The sequence below is a fragment of the Panthera uncia genome, chromosome E3, assembly GCF_023721935.1.
Source record: "Panthera uncia isolate 11264 chromosome E3, Puncia_PCG_1.0, whole genome shotgun sequence".
Classification (NCBI taxonomy): Eukaryota; Metazoa; Chordata; class Mammalia; order Carnivora; family Felidae; genus Panthera; species Panthera uncia.
The window spans coordinates 18,838,705-18,860,944 of NC_064815.1; the positions used below are offsets into that span (position 1 = coordinate 18,838,705).

General features: G+C 48.8%; 2 protein-coding genes and 1 long non-coding RNA gene across 4 annotated transcripts; 1 reads left to right on the forward strand and 2 right to left on the reverse strand.

Moving 5' to 3' along the window:
* Nucleotides 1-162: 162 nt before the first annotated feature.
* SUMF2 (sulfatase modifying factor 2) lies at nt 163-10,486 on the forward strand. 2 transcript variants are annotated; one of them, XM_049638745.1, is made up of 9 exons: nt 163-287; nt 1,991-2,147; nt 4,773-4,887; nt 5,338-5,382; nt 5,730-5,880; nt 6,731-6,786; nt 8,679-8,763; nt 8,955-9,099; nt 9,747-9,991. In XM_049638745.1, exons 1-9 carry the CDS (start codon nt 224-226, stop codon nt 9,754-9,756), a joined length of 828 nt encoding a protein of 275 aa, XP_049494702.1. In that variant the 5' UTR covers nt 163-223; the 3' UTR covers nt 9,757-9,991. The 2 variants fall into 2 exon arrangements, with proteins under 2 accessions (XP_049494702.1, XP_049494701.1); XM_049638744.1 differs by lacking the exon at nt 9,747-9,991 and adding an exon at nt 10,304-10,486 and having other exon boundaries at nt 168-287.
* Nucleotides 8,105-8,901, reverse strand: LOC125928151 (uncharacterized). The gene is made up of 3 exons (XR_007459573.1): nt 8,799-8,901; nt 8,473-8,631; nt 8,105-8,243 (listed from the first exon to the last, which is right to left on the reverse strand). It is a non-coding gene; the product is annotated as an uncharacterized LOC125928151 (long non-coding RNA).
* Nucleotides 10,462-20,053, reverse strand: PHKG1 (phosphorylase kinase catalytic subunit gamma 1). Its single transcript, XM_049638743.1, has 10 exons — nt 19,755-20,053; nt 17,368-17,482; nt 16,715-16,893; nt 16,213-16,267; nt 13,640-13,705; nt 13,201-13,364; nt 12,723-12,813; nt 12,436-12,589; nt 12,134-12,259; nt 10,462-11,763 (listed from the first exon to the last, which is right to left on the reverse strand). The coding sequence occupies exons 2-10, from the start codon at nt 17,448-17,450 to the stop codon at nt 11,518-11,520; spliced, it is 1,164 nt and encodes a 387-aa protein (XP_049494700.1). The 5' UTR covers nt 17,451-17,482; nt 19,755-20,053; the 3' UTR covers nt 10,462-11,517.
* Nucleotides 20,054-22,240: the final 2,187 nt, after the last annotated feature.

The window sequence follows — 22,240 nt, forward strand, 5'->3', positions numbered from 1 at the left end:
AGGAGCTTGTGGAACGCCAGGGCCCCTGGACACTAATCTCTTCTCTGGCTCCACAAGTTCTATACCCAGCCACAGCCTGGGACTAACCAAGCCCTTTTGACCAAAGGGGGTTGTAAGGGAAACGCTAAGGAGGCGTTGCCAGCGATACGGTGGCCGAAGCGGTGCACGCAGGGCGCAGGCGCAGAAGGGCTTTACGGTGCGGCGTGCTGCTCCTGTTACCGGCATGGGCCCCTCGCCACCGCTGCTGATTCTGCCGCTGCTCCTGTCTGGCCCGTGGCTCGAGCTAGGTCAGTGTGCTGGCCTGTCCCCTGACCCTGTGTGCCCCAGGAAACATCAGGGAAGGGGTGGGTGCCCTGCCAGGTCGGGAAAGAGACCGTGGCCCCTCCGCCCGCTTCCGGGATGGGCTTGGAGCAGCCAGAGGCAGCCAACTTGGCAAGATGGTTAATGCTCATATCCTATCAAACTGCTTTTTCACTTTTAATTTATTTTGGAATCTTTCGAACATAGTGTAAAAGAATATAAAAACACCTCCTCCTATGAACCGGTAACCCAGCTTAAAAACAGGCGCCAGTTTATAACTAATCTTGCTATTTTGGTATATCACTTTCTCCTTCCCTGGGGCCTTTTTGAAGTGAATCCAGACACGACACAATTTTATTTGTAAATACACAGCATGAATAGCCAAAAAGACAAGAAGTCATGAAAAAAACCCACCATACTCTTTCTCTACCTTAAAAAACTAACAGTTGTCATTAATATCCTTAAACATACAGTTAGTGTTCAAATTCATCTACTGTGTTTGTTATGGTTTACTTACTGAGTTAATGTCAGAGTTCATACATTGCAGTTATATGTTGTTTCTTAATTCCCTTTTAATCTGAGATTTCCCTGTAAAATTTTTTCTCCCTTGAAGTAGATGAAATCATCAGTGTGTGTCAGAATGAGAATAAGAAGGCTAAAGACAGAGAAACATGAAAAATGGTAGACTCGGCCATTGAGGAACTTATAATACTTAGACATCCTTAGGCAGAAACATAACACCCCAAAGTGTGAAGACAAGTGTAGCAGGTTGGAAATAGTGCTGACCTGGAAGTAAGGAGACCTGGATCTAGTGCTGTCCCTGCTAACTAGTTCTTTAAGTGGTTTCTCTTTTTTGGGTCTTGGTTTTTTCCTGTTAAATAAGGGGGTTGAATTAAAGATCCTTTTGAGGCGCCTGGGTGGCTCAGTCAGATCATGGGTTCGAGCCCCGTATTGGACTCTGTGCTGACAGCTGAGAGCCTGGAGCCTGCTTTAGATTCTGTGCCTCCCTCTCTCTCTGCCCTTCCCCCACTCGTGCTCTCAGTCTCTCAACAACAACAACAAAAGTTAAAAAAATAAACAATAAAGATACCTTTAATTCTGATTTTCTGAGGTGTTCAAACAGTAGCTATGAAGGACCTCATTCAGTTATTTGCTAATTATCGTGCTCTTGTGCTAGATGCCAGGAATACACTGGCAAAATAAGTGTAGTCCTTTTCTTTCTGGAGCATGTGATATAATAGTGAAAATCATTCAGAAATGGGGAGGAAGAGGCAGAGAAACAACTTGAGCAGAAGTGTGGGTAGAGAGGTGCTAGATGTATTTCAGGGTATAGTGTCTAGATTTACCTAGCTGGGACAAAGAGTTGTGTACAGAAATAGAGCAGTAAGAAAGAAAATAAACATTTGTTGAATAATTAGAATGCACTCACAACGTTTCACACATGTTAATTTTAATTTATACAGCCACACCTATGAAATAGCTAGATGTAGGTGAAGAAACCAAAACTCAGACTGACTTATTTGCATAAGGTCACCCAACAAATTAAGTGGCAGAACAAAAATTTAAAGCCAAATTTCTAAGCCGCCTTTTTTTTTCATTACATCATTATGAATATTACGTATGATCCAAATATTGTCACTTGGTTTATATATATTCATGTATTACTGATGATGCTCCTTTTTCTCTGCAGGGAATGGGCAGGCTACCAGCATGGTCCAGCTACCAGGTGGGAGATTCCAGATGGGAACAAATTCACCAGATGGCAGAGATGGTGAAGGGCCTGTCCGGGAGGTGACAGTAAAACCCTTTGCCATTGATGTATTTCCTGTCACCAACAAAGATTTCAGGTACATCAGGTATTCTAGGAGCGGTAAAGGCTCTTTCTGATTTTCGTTCCTGATAGCTAAAAGGAAACTAGCTTGTTCACTATTACATATCATCTTTGCAATAGTAATATGGGATAAGTGCTGTCTCCATTTTTCAGGTGAAGAATCTGAAGTCTGGAGACTCTGTTTATGGCAGAGCTGGACCTGGAACTCAAACCCTCTGACCCTTGAGCCAGTGGATTTTCCATTACACTGGATATAACACTGAGAAATAGGGGCAGAAGTCAAACACTTAACAAAAACCTCTTCCACAGGGAAAAGGGATTGGGAGAAGGGTCATGGTAGCTGGGAGTCTTTAAATATCCTTTATATTTACTTATGGAACTGGCATTGTTTTAGGACAAGCATTGTGATTCCAACTCAGTCTAGGAAGCCTCGTTGAGCTGCCTCACTTTCCTCAAGGTGGTATGTTTTGCAAAGGCTAAAGTGGGGAATGATCCAGGTGATACCTGTAACTTACCTTCAAATGATACAGGGAGAATATAGAGAGGGAGGAGTGGGAAAAGGAAGAGGAGGGAACAGGAAGACAAAGCAAATGTGGGAAATGACTTATGTGTTGCATTGTGGCCTTAAAACTCTTTAAGATAAAAATTTACAGGGAAAAATTTACTCAGGAGACAGAGTAAGCGTAAGAATTATTGGTGTATTTGTGGCACCTGGGTGGCTCAGTCGGTTACGTGTCTGACTTCGCTCAGGTCATGGTCTCACAGTTCGTGAGTTTGAGCCCCGCGTTGGACTCTGTGCTGACAGCTTGGAGCCTGGAGCCTGCTTTGGATTCTGTGTCTCCCTCTCTCTCTGCCCCTCACCCGCTCACACTCTGTCTCTCTCTGTCTCTCAAACATAGATAAACATTAAAAAAATTAAAAAAAAAAAAAAAAGAACTGGGAGATGCAGCATTGTGTTAGTTTACAGATTTTGCCCATGTTTTTGTGACTTCCAAATGAAAATAATTCCAGGGAAGCACCTTATTAAAGGTATTTAAAAATCCTTCCGGGGGGGGGGGGGGGGGGGGGACGGGGAAAACTATGTAAGGGATATATATATATATCTTAGTTGGTCTGATAATGGATGATTTCAGTTTTTTTTCTTTTCATATACTTGTGCTTTCTCATTTTTCTATAATACAATGTGCATTACACATATGTGCTTTTTTGTTAAGTATTTATTTATTTTGAGAGTGAGAGAGAGAATGAGTGCAAGGGAGAAGAAGAGAAAGGCGGGGAGAGAGACAGTTCCAAGCAGGCTGCATACAGCCGGTGCAGGGTTCGAACTCACGAACTGTAAGATCATGACTTGAGCCAAAACCAAGAGTCAGACGCTTAACTGACTGAGCCAACCAGCACTCTATGCTTATATGTGCTTTTTAAAAGTATTTTTAAACAGAAAAGTTATTAAAATTGAAGGAGAAATCACTTTTGATCAGGTTTGCACCACATCATGACAACCAGAAATAGCTAGCTAGATAGATGAACAGTGTGTGTTCTTTTATATTTCAAATTATGACCTATTTTTATTTATTTATTTATTTATTTATTTATTTGTTATTTTTAATGACCTATTTTATGATAGACCTCCAGCAAGCCCCTAAACTTTGCTTAGAACCCCCATGATTTGTCTCTGCCTCTCTGGTGAAAGATTTTCAAACTACTCAGATGCTCTGAGGTTGGTGAATAGCTGTTGCTACCACATGTGATCACCTCCTCCATTCTCAATGCCCCTTTGATGGGTGAACAATGTCTCCTCATGTCAGAGGGCTGGCACAGATGGGGTACTATTAGCCCAGTGAAAACAATCCATCTTACGCTGGAAATTTTACGTGCTAAAATTTGCTAAACCATACCAAACTGTGTGAAAATCCATTCTAAAATTTCAGTACATCATTCTTATTTGATTCCGGTTTTTTTTTCATTTGTTAGATGGAGATAATCACGTTCTGCCTCCCTCTCATGATTGTTGTGAGAGTGGGGATGTGATGAAGACCTTTCAGAAAACAGACCTGTTCCCCACCCTTAAATCTTCTCAGCTGTTTTATTCATAATCTCCAAAAGCTGGAGATAACCCAAATGACCCGCAAGTGGTGAAGGGATAAGCAAAATACAGAACCTCCACACAATAAAATGGTACTCTGTAAACAGAGGAACAAACTAATACTGGCAACGAAGCATTATGCTAAATGGAAGAAGCCAGACTCTAAAGCTACATACTGTATGATTCGATGTATGTGAATTTATATTCTGGGAAAGGCAAAACTAGGGACAAAAAACAGCAATGGTTGCAGAGGCAATGAGGGAATTTTTGGAGGTGGTTGATAGATTTGCTCTATATCTTGATTGTGATAATGACTATAAGTTTTGTCAAAACTGCACTAAAAAGAGTGAATTTTACTCTACATGAATTACACATACAGCAACAGATTTTAAAGGAAAATCTCCTACTCAGACTTCAATGTCAATTCCTTGTTGTTGATGGAAACTCTGTGATGTGTGACTTAAAGGTGAAGGATATATGAGGTTTTCTGGAACAGGAGGGGGTGACAGTGGGACCTGGAACTGTAGCAGCTTAACCAAGTGAAATATCTCTTTTCAGGGAGTTCGTCAGGGAAAAAAAGTACCGGACAGAGGCTGAGGAGTTTGGATGGAGTTTTGTCTTTGAGGACTTTGTCTCGGATGAGCTTAGAAACAAAGTGGCCCATCAGATGGAGGTGAGAGAACCTGGGCTTTCAGCTGAAGGAGTGGGCCCTGGACAGAGAATCCTGTGGGTTATGGGGTCACCTGGGCCACAAGAAAGAATCACCCCTGAGAGCCGCAGGCAGGGAGGAAGCAAGAGAGATCCTCCCTGGAAGAGTCAGATGAACACACACTCCCGAGACGTTAACCTTGTGCTGGTTTCTGCATAGAGAGACTTTGTAAAAAGTCTGGTGATCTGGTCACATGTAGGGTTCAAGTTACTCCATGAACTGACAAGAGAACATCTCAACATCCCCTCCAATAACGGTCATGAGATGTCCTGCTTTAAAGGTTCCAGAAACAGCCCCACTTGGACCACCCGAGTCTCAGCCTAAAGTGTCTGCTCTGCCTCCTGTGTGTCAGTCAGGAAGGTGACCTTGCTGGGTCAGAGCATCTTGCAGTCATGCCTTTTCCTTTTTTTGCAGTCTGTTCTCTGGTGGCTTCCAGTGGAAAGGGCATTCTGGAGACAGGTAAGGGTTGGTTCCTCTGCCTTGTTTTCTGCCCCTGTTGACTCTTACTCTGGAGGCCTGGCTTCCCTAGACCCCTTGCCCATCTAGAAATATGGAATCAAAACGGATGACCATAAATTTTGAGGACACAGCCAAGCAACTCTATTTCCTGTGCCCTGATCTTTTTTCCCATCGCCCACCCCACTTTTCCCTTTCTGACTCTGGGCCTCTCCGCGCTCACCAGGCTGTCTCCTCCAACTTCCTTGCTCCATCTAGTGGTAAAAGCTGAACTCAGGCACCTTAAGCCTAGCCTTCCTCACACTTCCATGAGCTCCCAGAAGTCTGTCTCACTTCATCCTGGCTGTCAGCCTGCAGGTCCTGGCTCTGGCATCCGAGAGAGACTGGAGCTCCCAGTGGTACACGTGAGCTGGAATGACGCTCGTGCCTACTGTGCTTGGCGGGGGAAACGGCTGCCCACCGAGGAAGAGTGGGAGTTTGCTGCCCGAGGGGGCTTGACGGGTATAGAGTCGGCAGCGCGACTCCCCTTTATTCTTCTCCCATACTGCCCTGCATGGGGGGCTTTGAAGGGTGGGAAGGGTCCATACCCCCGAGAGCAGTCTTCTAAACTGTGTGGCAAAGGGTCGGTTGTTCTGTTTTCAATTCTCATCCATCTCACACCCATACTAATGTACAATGCCATAAAAATTACTAACTGGAAAAATGGAATGAAGGAACAGACAGAAAATTTGTCATTTTTGGAGATTGCACCCAGACATGTTACATTTCAGTAAATGATCAGAACACCATAGCAAGGGGGAAAGAAAAGCACTACCTAGACTGCCTTTTCCATAGGTGTAAAGGGACTAAAGAATCACTATTTGGTCATAACTCTGTTGTTCTGCAATCCCAACTAAACAAAAAGTTAGGAGCAGGAAGAGGCAACTCCCCGTGTTCAACACCTCTGCTACTCTTTGAATGAACACCAGCTATCCCAGTAGTCAAAATTATTAATGTGAATAATAAGATTGCTTGTTTGTTTATCCAATTTAAGTCTAGTTGACAAGTTTCTTCATTCTTACCCCCAGTTTCTGTACTTAATCTGGACATGATCCAGTAACAGTTAGTTTACAGACTGGCATGAGTCAGGACCACAATTGGGATTGCACTGTCCTGGAGCAGATCAGGAGGCCAGGGGCTCTGAGTGCAGTACAGTGAGGGGAAGGGACAGGCCTGGGAAATAAAAGTAATCTCTCTCTTCTTTTGTCATCACCTTCTGACTTCCTTTTGGTTCCCTCACTATTTCTGTCTTTCCCTTGTTCCACAACCCTTCATCTCTCCCACCCCTGCTATCTCCTTGCTCTCTTGGCAGGTCAGGTTTACCCATGGGGAAACCAGTTCCAGCCAAACCGCACCAACCTATGGCAGGTAAGACATACATTCCTCACCCCTCTCCCTTCTCAAAACCTTGATCGAAACCTGCTGTAGGCTAGGCGGCACATTGGGCTGTGGGACTCAGAGAGCTTTGTGTTCTAATGGGATTGATAAACTACTAAACTGGTAAAGCAAAAGACAGTGTGGTAGGGCTACATACTGAAGAGTTGCAGGAGTAAATGACTGCCTGAGAGAGCTGGGGGTGACTTTACAGAGAAGATGACATTGAACCTGATGGAGATTGGAATTTGCCAAGTGAAAAGTGTAGGAAAGGGCATTATCAGCTGAAGGAACAACATGAGTGCAAGCATTGTATTAGGAAAGGGTACTGTGTGTTCAGAGATGGGACAAATTCAGAGAGGCTGGAGCACAGTGAAATGGGGGGTGTAGGAGATGATGTAGGCAGTGGGTTGTAAGCAGATTATGAAGGACCAGGTGTGCCAAGATACGGGTATATCTTACCCTGTAGGCAGTGGGGAGTCAACAGAGGGGACTAAAAGCAGCTTTGATTTAGGGAGTATGCTAGTTGCTAATTTGCGCAGGACCCAATGAAGTACAGCTGCAATGGTGGCAGTGCGGGGGCGGGGGGTGGTTCTCTGAATTTGAGGCTGTGGCAATGGCACAGGGGATTTTGAGCATGTGAATTAAGTAGCAGCAGGATGGAGAGGAAGCCAAATGGAAGAGGCGTGCCTGAGAAGATAGACAGGGTTTGGTAATTAATCAGATGTGGAGAGGTGAAAGAGAGTTGGGTTCGAGCATGAATCTAAGCTTGGGCAACAGGATGATGGTGTACGATTATCCAGAATAGATGATATGCATTTGGGGTCAGAGGGCTAGAACTTGATCACTGTAGGATCAGCTTAGTTTAAGGTGCCTTTGGGTCATTTATATGCTGAGAGTCAAAAATATGAGTCTGGAACTTAGGACAGAGGTCTGGGTCAGAGCAAGTGGTTTGGGAGTCATCAGCATACATCTTGGGCAAGAATGTCATCTCCCAGGGAGACTCTGTAGAGTGAGGTGGTACAGCGTCAGCGTTTCAGGGGGTAGCATTAAAAAGGACCTGAAGGATAAACTGATCTTAGATGATCTTTGGATCAGAGCTTTGCAAAAAGACAGATCTGACTTCTTCACTGTAATCTTTGATAAGTTAGCCATTTTGAGCCTCAGTTGCCAGTTTTTTAAAGGGAGAAAATACTTGCCTCACAACCTTGTAAGTATTAAATTAAAAGCGATAAATGTAGCAGCCCTAGCACGTAGTAGCTATTGCCCCTTCTATCTCCCCTTTAGTAAGAGCAGCTTCCATAGACTAGTGGAAGACGAATTCCAGTTTTAATGAGAAGAATGAACACATTGGACACATCGCATCAGCAAATATAGGGTCCTTTTTTTCAGGAATTTTGGTGGTAAGAACAGATGAGGATAGAGTCAGGGCAGACGAGGGAGAGTTACACCTGTTGGTGGTAGAAGGGGAAGAGGTGTTACAGGAGAGCACAGGGTGGGCATTGGTTGTTCTGCAGATGGCAGGTGGTGCTGACCACAGAGGAGGGGAGGAGAGCCTTTCTTCCCAAGGCACCGAAGCGCATGGGGTCCAAGGCAGAGGAGTGGGAGCTGCTGAGAGTGGAGAAAGTGGGAGTGGGGTAGGCTTGTTCTAGACCCCTGTGGGCACAGGGGAAAGCATACCCGTCCTAATCCAGCCAGGAGGTGATGGTGGAAGACATGAGGTGACTAGTTTGGGAGCTCAGGATGGGTATCTCAGAACACTGCCCCATACCCCTCACCTCACCCCAGATGACACAGCAAGTGACCTTGGTTTTCCTCTGGGTAGACAGGGACACCTGCCTTGGAACAGGATGGTAAATACTTTAGTCTAAATTTCTCCTTCTCAGGGAAAGTTCCCCAAGGGTGACAAAGCTGAGGATGGCTTCCATGGAGTCTCCCCAGTGAATGCTTTCCCCCCACAGAATAACTATGGTAAGATTTCCTATCACATTGCTGTCAACACTCACAAATTGTTTGGTGGGATCATTCTGTTGATCAATGAGGCAGAAAGAAACACCACCAGAGAAGCATTTCCTCCCCTAAAGACTTCATAAGTGGGGGCGGGGGGGGGGGGGGGGGATACTAGCCAGCCTGGGACTGACCCCCACCCTGCTGTGCTGTAGGGCTCTATGACCTCATGGGCAACGTGTGGGAGTGGACGGCATCACCATACCCGGCCACTGACCAGGACATGCGTGTCCTCCGGGGGGCATCCTGGATCGACACAGCTGATGGCTCCGCCAACCACCGGGCCCGGGTCACCACCAGGTAAGAAGCCTGGGATCTGGGGGCTGAGGGTCAGGTCCTGGTCTCCCAGAGCACAGACAGCGCCAGAGCTGGTGTTGGCACTGCTTCCACACCTCCGTCTGCACCCAGAGTTGGGCACAGAAAAGAGAACAAGCAGCACTTGCCATGAGAAGCAAAAGAGCCCAGGGCGACTTGTGCCTTTTCTTGCCAGCTCTTAGCACCCAGAAAGACTTTGTGTCCCAAACCATAAGGTTTTCTTTCTGTTCTTGTCCTCCTAACTGGGTGTGCGGAGACGGGGTAGAATGGCCACATAAATAGGTTATGGCCTGGGGTCATGGAAATATTGACCCTTCAAACTGGAAAGCACATGAAGAGTCGTTTTCTGTAACCATTTTGTTTTACCGTCAAGGAAAATTAGGCTCAGGGAGGTGCTGGGACCTGCTCATTTCACACAGATGATTAGTGCTAGCACCTGAGTCTCCTGCTGGGACTGTCTCTACACTCTCATCTGTACATTTATTTTGATTGATCTCCCTGTGATTCCTCCCATTCCGGGTTCCATAAGGATTAAAAAGAGACCACAGTTTCTGTGGCCTCGGGAAGTCAGGTTTGCAGACGTTTCTTTGACACATTGAGGCCCAAGACTTTCTCTCACCTCCTTTTTTTAGGACAAAGTAATGGAGAAGATACTAGCCTGGGAACCAGGAAGCTGGGTTTGCCACTGAATCTCTTGTGCCCATGAAGCAGTAGTTGGCTCTGGGCAGGATATTTACATCTTTCTAGTATCTGCTGGGTCTCTAAAATGGTGAACAGACCCTCCCTTCCAGAGCTATTGAGAAATGGCAAATGAAGGAGCATATGTGAAAGTTCATTAAAAAGTATGAAGTACTCACTGGCACTACAACATTTTGCTTCTTACTGACAGGACTTTTTGTTTGTTTTGACTGAGTTATTCTAAACCACCAGCAGCTAAAGTTACTAGTCATTGCCCTTCCTGCCTTCCAGAGCAGATTCTCAGGGCTATTCACTCACACTTCCTCCACCCTGTCCCAGGGCCCTTCTCCCCATTGCCCCAGGAGCGCCCTCACCCCAGGCTTCTTTCTAGACTATGTCCTCCCATACCCTGGACCACAGCAGGCCCTAGGAGGTAGAGCAGGAAAGTGGAGTAAGACTCCAGGCCCCTTTTCAACAAATGTCCATTCTTTCTCCTCTTCTCTGGTGCCAGGATGGGCAACACTCCAGATTCAGCCTCAGACAACCTTGGCTTCCGTTGTGCATCCAGTGCAGGCCGACTGCCTGGGGAGTTGTGAACAGCTATGCAGAGCCAAAGAGAAGAGCCCCATGGTGCCCGTGTCACTCCCTGGCCACGTTCCAGACACAGCCAAACTCCAGACTCTTAAACCTCAGCCTCAGGAATGACCTCCTACCCCTCTTCCATTCCTCTGTGGCAGGCATCTCTCACCAGGCCAGGAGAGGACTCTAACCTCAGAGGAGGGGTGCCACTGTCTCCTGGAGAAGGGGCCCAACTTATTGATTGTGGCCAAGAGCTGGATGTTTCTCTTAGAGGTCAGATATTAACTGTATAGGGCCCAGTACTCAAACAATTGGGCCAGAGTGCTCTGAAAGGCACTCTGTTAAAAATTTTAAATCAATGTTTGATTCAGGGATCCAACATTGTTTTCTCAAGGCAGAATTTCCCCATTTCTCTTTGTTTTCCAAGCAAATTGCTGTAGAAGGAAAATACTTCTTTCATTCACCTCATTTGTAGTGTTTCACATGCCTCTGAAAGAACGTAATTTCTGCTAACTGTACATAGAATGCAGTAACCAGGCTCTTTAAAGCACAATGTCAGCCTTAAAAGGGTCTAGGGGAGCCGAATTAGTTACCAGACAGAACTGTATTGTGCGAGTCACAAAGTAAATGATATTCCAGACAGACAAATACCGGAACCTTCCCTTTCTATTGTTAATCAGATCAGGACTCCCATATGCCTCTAAACATATGTCCCTAGAAAAGAACCTGCTCCCATGGTGTCACTGGATGTTGTGAGGTCAGTAAAACCTCTTGTGATTGTGTATCTCAGACTATTCTCTTTTATCCTCACCCTGGGACCCTAAGAGAAGGGCACGCAAGCATCTGGAACTCTGGGCCTCCCATGAGAAAAACCTGAGATGGTGCTTACAGCTGGGAAGCAGAGAAGCAGTCCCCCTCTATGGGGACATCACACTCACCAACATGTGATGACGTGTGATGGGAGCGCCCTGCCCTTGTGCAGAGCCTCTGAGAGGGGATAGGGGCCTCGGGTGCAGGGGTTCTGGCCAGGCCCAAGTACCCCGCTCTGGACAGAGGCTTGGACATGATCTCACTCCTTCAACTTCTGTTTCTGTGGCTTTCCCTCCTTGCCCGCCCCCCGCCCCACCTACCCCACCTGCTGGCCCCTCAGTAGTCTTCCTCAGCCAGGGAGAGGAGCACAGCTTTGGGTGTGTTCTCAAAGAGGGCAGCCCGGTTCTGCTGCTGCCCCTTCTTCACCCAGTGGCCATAGATGCGGAAAGCATAGGCATCGATGAGTCGGCGCAGAGGACGGAGGGCATAAGGGTCACGGATGACGATCTCCCGGGTCACCGGCTTCACCCGGCGGTACTGGTAGTAGATCCGCACTGAAGCCAGTACTGTTAGAGCAATTACCTGTGGAAAGCCAGAACTGAGAAGCTGGACCCCGTCCCTGCCGGCCTGTCTCCTTCCCCTTCCAGTGCAGGGAGTCCCTGAGCGTGATTGCTATGAAGCCTTGTGTGCCTACCGCTGGGCCTTTCCTAGTGTTCCCCCCTATCATTCCCACCCCTCCGGCATCTGCAGAGATGTGGGCTTTTGGAGCCAGATGGGTGACATCTGTCCTCTCTGATGTCAGAAACTGAGCTGGAGCCATCACAGGGATGGGTGGGAGGGGAAGGACAGGTGCTCTGGAAACCCTGTGGGTGAAAGGAGTCCCTGGGGGAAGGAAAGGGACTTAGGGGCTTGGACTTGAGTCCTGCCCTGGGTGGGAGGGGAGCTTCAGTACCTTGAACTTGCCCCGGGGGCTGAAGTGACGCACTTCTTCCACCACATACTGCTGGAAGAACGGGTGTGCTAAGGCCTCTTCTGCTGAGCAGCGGCCCCGGGGGTTCACCACCAAGAAGCGAGAAACCTGAGAGAATAAGGAAGGGGGAGCTGAAAACATCAAGGCAGGGTCCCCTCCAGCACTTCAGAAGACATAAGGTCTTTCCCAGTAGGGTCCTCCATTTTGTAGCATGATATGCTTCTCTCCCCCGTGGTGGACTCCCGCTCTGTTGAGCAGAGGAGCCAGAAGGATTGGTCTCTCACCAAGTCCTTCACTGTGTCTGAATAATCATCCCATTCAGGTGAGCCAAACTGGTAGTTGCCACTCATGATCATCCTCAGCATCAGCATCTGTTTCCGGTGCCAGAAGGGTGGGGAGCCAGCCAGCAAGGTGTACATGATGACGCCTGTGCTCCACCTGGTATCAGGTGGAACAGGGAGGAAGGCAGGAGGACTGGCTGTAGCTCCTGCCATTTCCTCCCCTCCCCAGCCAGGTGCTCTTAGCCACGGGGGCATCCCTGTCCTTCTGGGTCACTTCCCAACATACTTACATGTCCACTTCCTTCCCATAACCTGGGTGGTCATCATTCATGGAGCATTCAATGATCTCAGGGGCCAGGTAACTGGGGGTCCCACAGACCTCTGCAGAAATAGTTACATTCAGGACAGGTCAGCAGGGGGCACTTGGAAGGGGGAAGATCCAAAGAAAAAAAACGGAGACAAAAGCAAAATGGTGCTTGGGCTGGGACTCTTCTAACACTGGCCAGCTTCAGAGCCAAGGGCAGGGCCTGGGTGCTGGGTCTGTTGCTTCCTCAGTCACGTCTAGCCATCCCGGCCTGGAACTCAGGCAGTGGGAACCTGGCTCAGCCCTGGGAGGAGGCTTACCTGAAGAGACACCTAGCCCTGAAATGGTAGGATTTTTATTCTGGGAGCGAAAATCAGGGGAGAAATCCAGGCAATCTCTGTTCCTGGGAGCGTGGATGAGAGAGACCTGAGCCCCTGACATGGGCCAAGGCCACGTTACCAGACCTCGCAGCTTCTCTCCTGGCTCCAGCTGGCAGGAAAAACCAAAGTCTGTGAGCTTGATGTTCATGTCATCATCCAGGAGGATGTTCTCGGGCTTCAGATCCCGATGCACAATGTTGAGTTTGTGCAAATTGCAGATTACCTCCAGCAGGGCTCTCATGATCTTTCTGGGGTGGGACAGGCACATGTCACTCTTATCTCCTATTCCACAGGGCCCGGTAGCAAGCAGGGAGACCAAAGCCCGTATACCCGCCAGACTGCCAGTGCGGGAGGACAGGCCGAGACCATCTAGGCTGAGCCAAAGAGGGAGGGAGGCTACAAAAGCCAGCAGTGCATGCCCCCAGCCCAGACAAATGCATGCTGCTCTCACTCCAAGAGCTTGGTGCCAGTATCACTAGGAGTCTGGGGCAGGGAGTGGCAATAGGGGCAAATGGATCCTTACCTGGTTTCCTTCTCGCTCAGAGTGACCTTCTCAGTGAGGTAATCAAAGAGCTCCCCTCTCTTCATCCTGTGGGGATGGCGGGTTTGTATCTGGATGGGTCCCAAGAGCACCCCCTCCTTACCCTACTCCCAGAGACCTGTTTCCTCCCCTCATATCTCCAGAGGCAGAGTGGACCACTCCCCATGAAGGACCAAGGGCTGCAGGAAGAAGCTGGGGAAGTGAGCAGAGGGGTTGTCTAGGGAGATTAGAAGAACAGTGGAAACCGAAAGGGTGGGATAGCACGAGGGTGAGTGTCTCCCCCACTGGGGGTGGGATGGCGCCAGCCTGAAGGTCCCCCCACCTGTGGAAGTGACACACTGACTGGGATCTATCAGGGCCAAAATCAGGGCTGGGAGGTGAAAGAGGGACCCTGAGCCACTGGCCCAAGGCCCCAGATCCAGATCAGGACAAGAGTGTCCTGATTTTTCCCAGGAATGGACAGTAGAGGCAACAGTGCAGGTGCTGCGAGAGCAAAGTTTGCCTATTTTAGGAGTAAGAATTACAGTTCAATCTTCCCACTTCTTGGAATGATGTAGAAAGAGGTCACTGCTAAAACAATCTAGTTGTACCCTGGAGGGCAACTCAGGGCAGCATTAAAAATAGCTTCCCTAAGCAACTTCTTCAAAGGTTAGGGATATTTGAGCTGCCCACAAGAGCTCTACAGGGCAGTGCTACCGAGCAGAGCTGGGGACAGCTGCAGCTGGTTAAGTCTTGGGCAGCCCTGGGAAAGTCTCCCCTGGTTAAAGAGGAAAGGTACATCCTGCTCTCCTCACCCACCCCTCCAGGGAAAGCAGCAGGATTCCTGGGACACAAAGGAATTTGGCCACTGTCATAGAGGCAAGAAAACCCTTGAGCTTAGCTGGTATGGCAGGGAGGGGGGTTCTGTTTGAGGAGACAACTTAGAATTTACAGAGGTGAGCCTTATCTGTACAATATCTACACTGTGTTCCAGAAAGGCCATGTGTGAATCCAGTTTTTATTATTCTAATTCCATTTTAAAGACACTAGAATAACTCATTGTTAGCAACATAAGAAAGATTAACCAGTAAACACTGGGGACGGGGCAAGATACAGCAGGCTGCTGCCTCATGGACCTGGCAGTTTAATTGTACACACAGGCCAGGTTATACTGTGTCTGGAAGAAAATAACCCTACACATATTCAGCATGGCTACAGTATGAAACTTTCTAACAAGACAAAACCTATTTGAATAATTTTCTCAAGTAAATCCAGTCCCTAAAATTAGCTATTATGTATGGAGGAATCAAGACAGCACACAATGGTGGTGGTTCATGCAGCCTTTAGTGAGGACTCAATGGAGTGGGGCGACAAGGAGCTGGACAGTTCCCTTCCCTGGGAAGCCTTTCTGATAAAAATGATAAGTCTGAAAACATTGTTCACAGAGCACTTTGTGTCGTCGAATTCAATACTTAGAGCCTGGTGAGATGGGCACAGTGGTTGTTATCATTTTTCCTTTCTTGAGAAAACAGAGGCTCTCAGAGCTGAAAGGCCCACTGTGGGCAGTGGACCCTGTGACAAGGAGCTTGTCTCAGTAGCCCTGTTGGTGCCGAAGCAGGGGAATAGTGACATTGATGACGACAACGATGACGTCAGTCTTTGAGCCACACCCCAAATACATCCTTTACTGCTTGCCTCCCTGGTGGGCCTCTTGCCTCAATACTGCTGGCCTCCTCCTTTCCACTCTTGCCTCCTTATAGTCAGTAGTATGCTTTTCAAAAGTAAGAGGGATGTGTTCATGCCTCCAAAGTCCTTGCCATGGCTGACATGCCTGCAAAATCCGGTCTTCAGTACAGACTGGCCTCACATTCTGCCAACTCCACAAGCTTGCCCCACTCCACCCTGGTTTCCTTGCCAATCCTGGAATATATGAAGCCCATCCGGTGGGGCCCTTGCTCTGGCTCTTCCTTCTGTCCTTCTGCTGGAAGGGTCCTTCTCCAGGTCTTGGTTCTGATCCCTCCCTCACTTCATCTGGGCCTCTGCTCAGGTCACCTTCTGGAGAGCATTCCCTGACAGCCCCATCTAAAGAAGCCCCACCTCTCTCTAACTCCTGCTCTGCTTTATGCATCTGTACATGTACATAACTGTGTGTATGTATCATTGCTTTCTGTTCACTCTCTGTGAAAATTATTACATGAAGTTGGGACTTTGTCTTGTTCATTGCTATAGCCTCAATGTCCAGAATGAGTATTGAATGACCACCTTCGTCATCGACATTGTAGTTGATAATTAATAGCATTTACATTGTGCCATTTGCTGTGCTATTATTACTTCTGTAATGCCCATGAGAAAACAGATACTTAAAGAAACCATCTAGCTCATAAGTGGTGGCCCCAGGATTCGAGATCTGGCAGCCTGACCCCGGGGCTGATTGACCTGAAGCATTGGTGATCCTATTTGGCCTCCACAGTGTAGGGAGCTGGCTGTTGGTCTCCAGGAAGCACTGGGTAGGGACCACACTAGGAGGTTCTCCGACAGGCCCCAGGGTGTGTCTGGCTCCAGGACTGGGTACTTACAGATCAAACACCAAGAAGAAGAAAGTGTTGGTCTCATATGTGTCCTTCAGCTGTACTGAAATGGAAATGACTAACTCGTCTCAGGTAGCAGAGGAGCCTGGGCAGAGGCAGCGGGGGGGGCACAGGGGTGAGGGTACTAAAGCTGCTCCGACTGACTTCAAGAGCCGGAAGGGGTATCAGAACAGTGTTCAAAGGAGTCCCACTAAGGGAGGGGCCAGCCCGGGACCTTACACCCCCATTCCCTGACCCGCAACCACCGCCAGTTCTGCTTGCAAACCTCTGGCTGGCTGGAAGAGGAGGCTTAGAGATGAGTCTCCAGGGTGGTGAGGGTGCGGCTGGGAACCTCAAGCCTCAGGGTGCTGGGCTGGCAAGGTCTCCGGGGCAGGAGACACTCTGGGGATCCTGGCTAGCTGCACGGTGGGACCTCACGCGCTCCCTGACTTGGGTTATTAGAGCAGAATCATGGTGGAGCACCCTGCTGGGGCCCAGAGCCATTACTCACTGATGTTGGGGAGCCCCGAGACCTTGCGCAGGATGTCCACCTCCTTCAGTGTCGCCTCCCGCAGCTCCTGCACCTCCGCAGAGCTGAAGCTGCCCCCGCCGGTGATGTCAATGATCTTCACAGCATACTCCTGGCACGTGGGCTTGTGGATGCAGCGCCTGACGACACTGCTAACTCCTCTGCGGGTGCAGAGTACAGGTGGTCCAGGGGCCCCTCACCCCAGGGAGAATCCCAGGTCCAAGGCACAACAGAGATGTCTTGCCTTATCCACCAACTCCCTAGGAGCTTTTGGGGATGGGGGGATGAGGATGGCAGAGGGAGGGTGATTTGTCTGGAGCTGATGAGTAACAAGCCTGGTGTTAGGACTCTTGACTCCTAGTTTAGTGCTCTTTCTCGGCATCGAGGGCCATCACCTTCCCTCTGACCCCTGATCTCTGACCCTGGTGCAAAGTGGGTTTGGAAGTGCTTGTCAACAGCACTGGGAGAATTCCGCTGGGAGAGGTATATACCCTTCTCATTTGTCCCGGTTCAGGAGAGCAGGACTCCAAACTGAGGGTTTCTCCAAGTGGACAGTGCTTTGGGGATGGGCCCATGGGCCCATGGAACTGGCTGGAGCCTAAGACAGCACTTCCTGGGGCAGGTCTAGGCCTTACCTGCCCAGGATCTCCTTGGGCTCATAGTTCTCATAGAAGCCCTGTGCTGAATACGAGTCTGGCAGTGCCTCGTCCCGGGTCATGCTCAGCTACTCCGGGGTGATTCTGAGGGGCTCTGAGGGGAGAGATGGAAAGAAGCTGGCAGCCGTCCTGATCTAAGGGATGTGCTCTTTGAGGACTGGAAGGAACCCTTTCTCACTCATCTTTGTATCTCCTGGCACAGAACAGGCCTATAGTGGACGTTCAAAATAAATGTGAGTTGAAAAACCCTTTGGAAAGAGCCCAGATTGCGTCTTCCTGCTGGCTGCAAACTTTTGTGAACCCCAGGCAACCCTGTGGCTCCCCAGATGTTCTCGCTGTAAGTTGCCGCCCCCTGGTAGAAGCAGCTGACAGCAGGCCGGGCCTAAGCCCAGGCCAGAGGCAGGAGGCTGGGCCATCAGCCCCAGGGTTAGCTCTGATGAGGCCAGCACACCCTTGATTTTAGAAAGAACCCCAGAGGAACTTTGCAGAGGACAAATTAAAGGGCTGTCTCTTCTCTTTGAGGAGATGAGGCTAGTCCTGCTTTTCCTCTGCTTGTTCTCTGTGCTTGCGGAAAGGTGAGAAGCTTCATGATTTCATCTTCTCAGTATGGGGCTCCTAGAGCCTCTCTGTCACCTCCCCCAGTGTAACTGTCCTTCCATGAAAACAGCCCTCCTTCCGGAACACACTTCCAGTGCTTCCCACTGTTCCTTCCTTACTCATTCTGCTCTCAACCAGGACTTTCCTAACCTTTCTTTCCTCCTTTCTTCCTTCCTTCCTTCCTTTCTCTCCTTCTTTCTTTTCTCTTCTTTCTCTCATGCTTTTTGAGAAGCACTCTGCCAGGTGCTCAGAGGGATGCAGAGCTTAATGGGCCCTGCTTCTGCTATCACCTGTCAGTGTGTGGTGTCACCTCCTCCATTAGCCTGATCTCTGGGGTGTCCCAGCCATTCCTCCCTGCCGTGCCCAGTGCTGCTCCCTGGATGTGAGTCAACAGTTGGAGGTATCCCTTTGGCTCAGGGTTCTGATGGCAGGTCGGTTGTATCCTCGGAATGCCCCATGTCCTACCAAATGATGGCCGGTGAGCCCTGAGTGGTCCCACCACAGTGTGGGGCAGTACAAAGCCAGGATACTCAGGCCTGGACACAGGAGCTGAGCTGGCCAGCTTTGCCTGAGGAATAGAAATGTTTATTTATTTTTGAGAGAGAGTGTGAGTGGGGGAAGTACAAGGGGTAGGGTGGGGTGGGGACAGAGAATCCGAGTGGGCTTGGTGCCGACAGCAGAGAGCTTGACACAGGGCTCAAATCCACGAACCATGAGATGGGCCGAAGCTGGACACTCAACCGACTGAGCCACCCAGGCGCCCCTGCCTGAGGAATATAGAGGCCGCCATAGTACTAAACTCCTACCTCAGATATAGGATTTGAGGAACAGAGAAAATCATCTACCAACAGAAAGAGGGGCAGATAGAAAATGGGCACAACATTCAGCAGGGCCAAAGCTGCCTCTAGCCCCACTTCTACTGCCCTTTCTGGGCCCAGGAAGGCCTGGCCTATCAAACGGGCCAATTTGCTGACCAGCCAAGTAGGGCTAGCTGTTCCAGGAAGCCTGGTGTCCCCACTGCTGGGTGCCTGGTTACCAGAGGAATAATTAGAATAACAACAATCTCTGCCAACAGCAGGCGCCTGGGCTGCTTGCTCACAGGCTTCCCAGTCAGCAGCCCCAACTGAGCACAGAAATGTCTGTTCCTGTAAAAACAAGCCCATTTCCTTGCAGGTCCTTTTAAGTTCCCAAGATGGGTGTCTGTGTCCCCCACCTCCCAAAGCTGGGTAGTGCAAGTTCTCTCCCTTCCCCCAGCCCTCTACAGGCAGAGGATGTGGTGGACCCATTCCAGGAAGCCATCCCAGCTGGGGGCTCCATTCCCTGGCCTGACCAGCTTCACACACTTCTGGCTGCATTCACCTGTCCTGGGGTGGGGCAGGGGGACCACTCCCTTGCTCTAGGCCTGATTGAGCCACATTTGTGCTTCTGTCCACTACCTCCCTACCTGCCCTCCCACCCCCGACTCCCCACCTTTCCCAAGACTCCTTTGGAAAGGGTCCCCAGATGGGAGTAGGGAACCTGGTCCTTTTTGGAACAAAACATCCCTCCCCAAAACACAAAGTCTGAAAATACAATAACAGAGAACCCCCTTTCTGTAGGCAAATACCCTGAGGGGGGCTTCAAGAGTCAATGCTTCCACTCTGCATCCAGCTGCCTTCGGAAGGGAAAAGTGGGTCTAATGGCTCTGGATGTTTCTATCTTTTCTGCCCACAGCCTCTCCCTCTCTGCCTGTTGCCTGGCTTTTGTCCATCACCAGCCCAGCTACTCACTGTTAGGTCCTCTCAGGCCCTTGAGTGAATGTGACAGGAATCCCAAAGGTCTCAGAGCCCCTTGGGGAGAGGGGACAACTGAAGGCTGAAGCAGGTCCTCAGCAGACACTCGTGGCCACAGTAGGATATCTTGCTGCTCGTCCTCCGGGCTTTGCTACTTGGTGACGGAAGCCTGACGTGCCAGAAATAAATCACAACTGCAAATCTGGGATGCAGGCCAAGACTCAGCAGGGGCCAAGTCTCACCAGGAGGTGACCTCTGCTGGACGGTGAGGGAAACTCTGGTGGCCTGAGAGCAGGCAGGAACAGCATGAGGTGACCAGTCTTCCCTCTGGAGCTCCTTTGGCCTCCAGGCCCAGAGGAGATAAAGCCAGCCTTGACGGGAACACATTCACTTCTCTGGGAACAGTGTCTATATGCTGAGAGCAGGGACCTGAGGAGAAACTGGCGCACCCACACTGTAGCCCCAGTGTCCACAGGGGCCCACTCAGGAACGGTTTTTGTGGCTGACCTGCAGAATGCAGACCTTAAAGGTTAAGGAACATCCCCTTCAGGAATCCATCTCTGATCTGCCTCCATGGTTTCATCCTTAACCCATTTAGTTTTCAGCCTGTGGTCTATTGGGAGGAGGTCCGTGTGCCAGGAAAAGCATATGAGCTCTGACAGGGTGCCCCTTTGGGCTCTTTGAGTGAGGGCCCTCATCAGTATGATTCTACCTTAAGAGGTTGACAGAATTGGAAATAATGTATGCAACATGCTGACACTGACGTATTGCTCTCTCTCATTCTAAAGCTACCTTTTTTCTTTTTTTTTTATTAAAAAAATTTTTTTTAATGTTTATTTATTTTTGAGAGAGAGACAGAATGTGAGCGGGGAGAGGGCAGAGAGAGGGAGACACAGAATCCAAAGCAGGCTCCAGGCTCCGAGCTGTCAGCACAGAGCCCAATGCGGGGCTCGAACCCCCAACCAAGAGATCATGACCTGAGCCGAAGTCAGATGCTTAACCAACTGAGCCACCCAGGTGCCCCTAAAGCTACCTTTTTTCAAACCCCTAATTCTAATATACCAAATGAAGGGAGGGCTAATACAGTGCTTCACACAGAGGCTGAGCCCACAAGCACCCATTTGATTAGCATTTCACAAAGCACTTGCACATTCTCACTTGGACCCCAAAACTCTGGTATTAAGGCAATTTTAAAGAGAATGTGACTTGCTCAAGGTCATGAAGTAGGTAAGGAAGGCCTAGATGAACCCCAGGTATGGGCCCAAGAGCTCTTTCCTTTATTCATGCTGACCATCTATTTCTTTCACTCCTGGGAAACACTGCTTGATTTCTATATAAACGGGCACTGGGAAGGACTTTGGGTCTACTACGCATTAAGGCCTCTGCTTAACTGAGATGCAACATCTGGCTCCAATGATGAAAACACCTCAATTTCCTTTCACTTACTGTAAGCTCCCACCTCCTCTTTTTGTGGTCCTGATGCAAAGCTGTAGAGTGGACTTGTGCTTTATACTTTCAATGCTTAACAAAATCCCTTCTGAACTCAGGGCAAAGGGCCAGTGCATCTAGTGGATTATTCCCTGTGCCCATCTCTGGGTAGCCCTGGCTCCTACAAGGGAGAGGCCAGGCCAGCCAGACTCTTGCATTTTATTGATGTCAATGGTTCATTTTCCTTTGGTTCATTGATTCAACAATAAACTATTTGGCTAGTCACCATACGCCATCGGCCCTTGGACATAAGGGGCATTAACACTATGAACTCACATACTTCCAGGGAAAATGGACAAAGGAGCCCACAGATGAATCCAGAAGCAAATATGCTGGGGTCTTGCCGGTTGTGAACTGTCTGTGGTAATTCAGGCAAGGTGGTCTTGGTCACTTTCAGGAACTCGACAAGAGTAGGGCATTCTAAGAACACAGCTGAGAACAGGAGGCAGCGGGCAGCAGGCAGCAACTGACTAAACTCAATACCATTTTACTCACAGGTCTCTGAATCTTATAGATGGGGGAAAAAATCAGCCTTGAAAAGGTGTATTTGGAAGTTGGAAAACTGCAGAGCACAATGTAGACTGGAGGTCAACTCCAAGCAAATGAATTTTTGAGTTGTGAGAAATGGAGCTCAGTTCATTTTTAAAAACGATGCACCCCAAATTGAGTCTATCTCCTTAAGGCAACATGGAATGGGCAGTTGCAATGAGCTTGAGTCTTTCAAGAAAGGGTAACTACAGTACCTTACAGAAGAAAAACATTTGCAGGGGAACTGCAAAAGACAATGGTTTTCATCTCTGACCAATTAATTGGACAGATCAGCGGTTAGGACATGTGCTGACCTGGCCACAGGAATCCACTTGTAATGGGGTTTATTCCTGTTTCCTTTATCACTCAGTCGATTAGAAGTATTATTTTAAACAGTTTCCTGTTACTGCTCAGTTTAAGAAACACTGACCTTCCAACTGGAGCTTTTTTTTTTTTTTTAGTTTATT

What these genes read in the sequence shown, in the direction of transcription:
- SUMF2 (XM_049638744.1), top strand. Translation starts at nt 224, where the DNA reads ATGGGCCCCTCGCCACCGCTGCTGATTCTGCCGCTGCTCCTGTCTGGC. An exon ending in AAAGGGCATTCTGGAGACAG is followed by an intron (nt 5,383 to 5,729) that starts GTAAGGGTTGGT and finishes CCTGGCTGTCAG; the next exon opens with CCTGCAGGTCCTGGCTCTGG. An exon ending in CCCCCCACAGAATAACTATG is followed by an intron (nt 8,764 to 8,954) that starts GTAAGATTTCCT and finishes GCTGTGCTGTAG; the next exon opens with GGCTCTATGACCTCATGGGC.
- PHKG1 (XM_049638743.1), bottom strand. Translation starts at nt 17,450, where the DNA reads ATGACCCGGGACGAGGCACTGCCAGACTCGTATTCAGCACAGGGCTTC. An exon ending in TATGGGAAGGAAGTGGACAT is followed by an intron (nt 12,590 to 12,722) that starts GTAAGTATGTTG and finishes ACCTGATACCAG; the next exon opens with GTGGAGCACAGGCGTCATCA. An exon ending in CAGACACAGTGAAGGACTTG is followed by an intron (nt 12,260 to 12,435) that starts GTGAGAGACCAA and finishes TTATTCTCTCAG; the next exon opens with GTTTCTCGCTTCTTGGTGGT.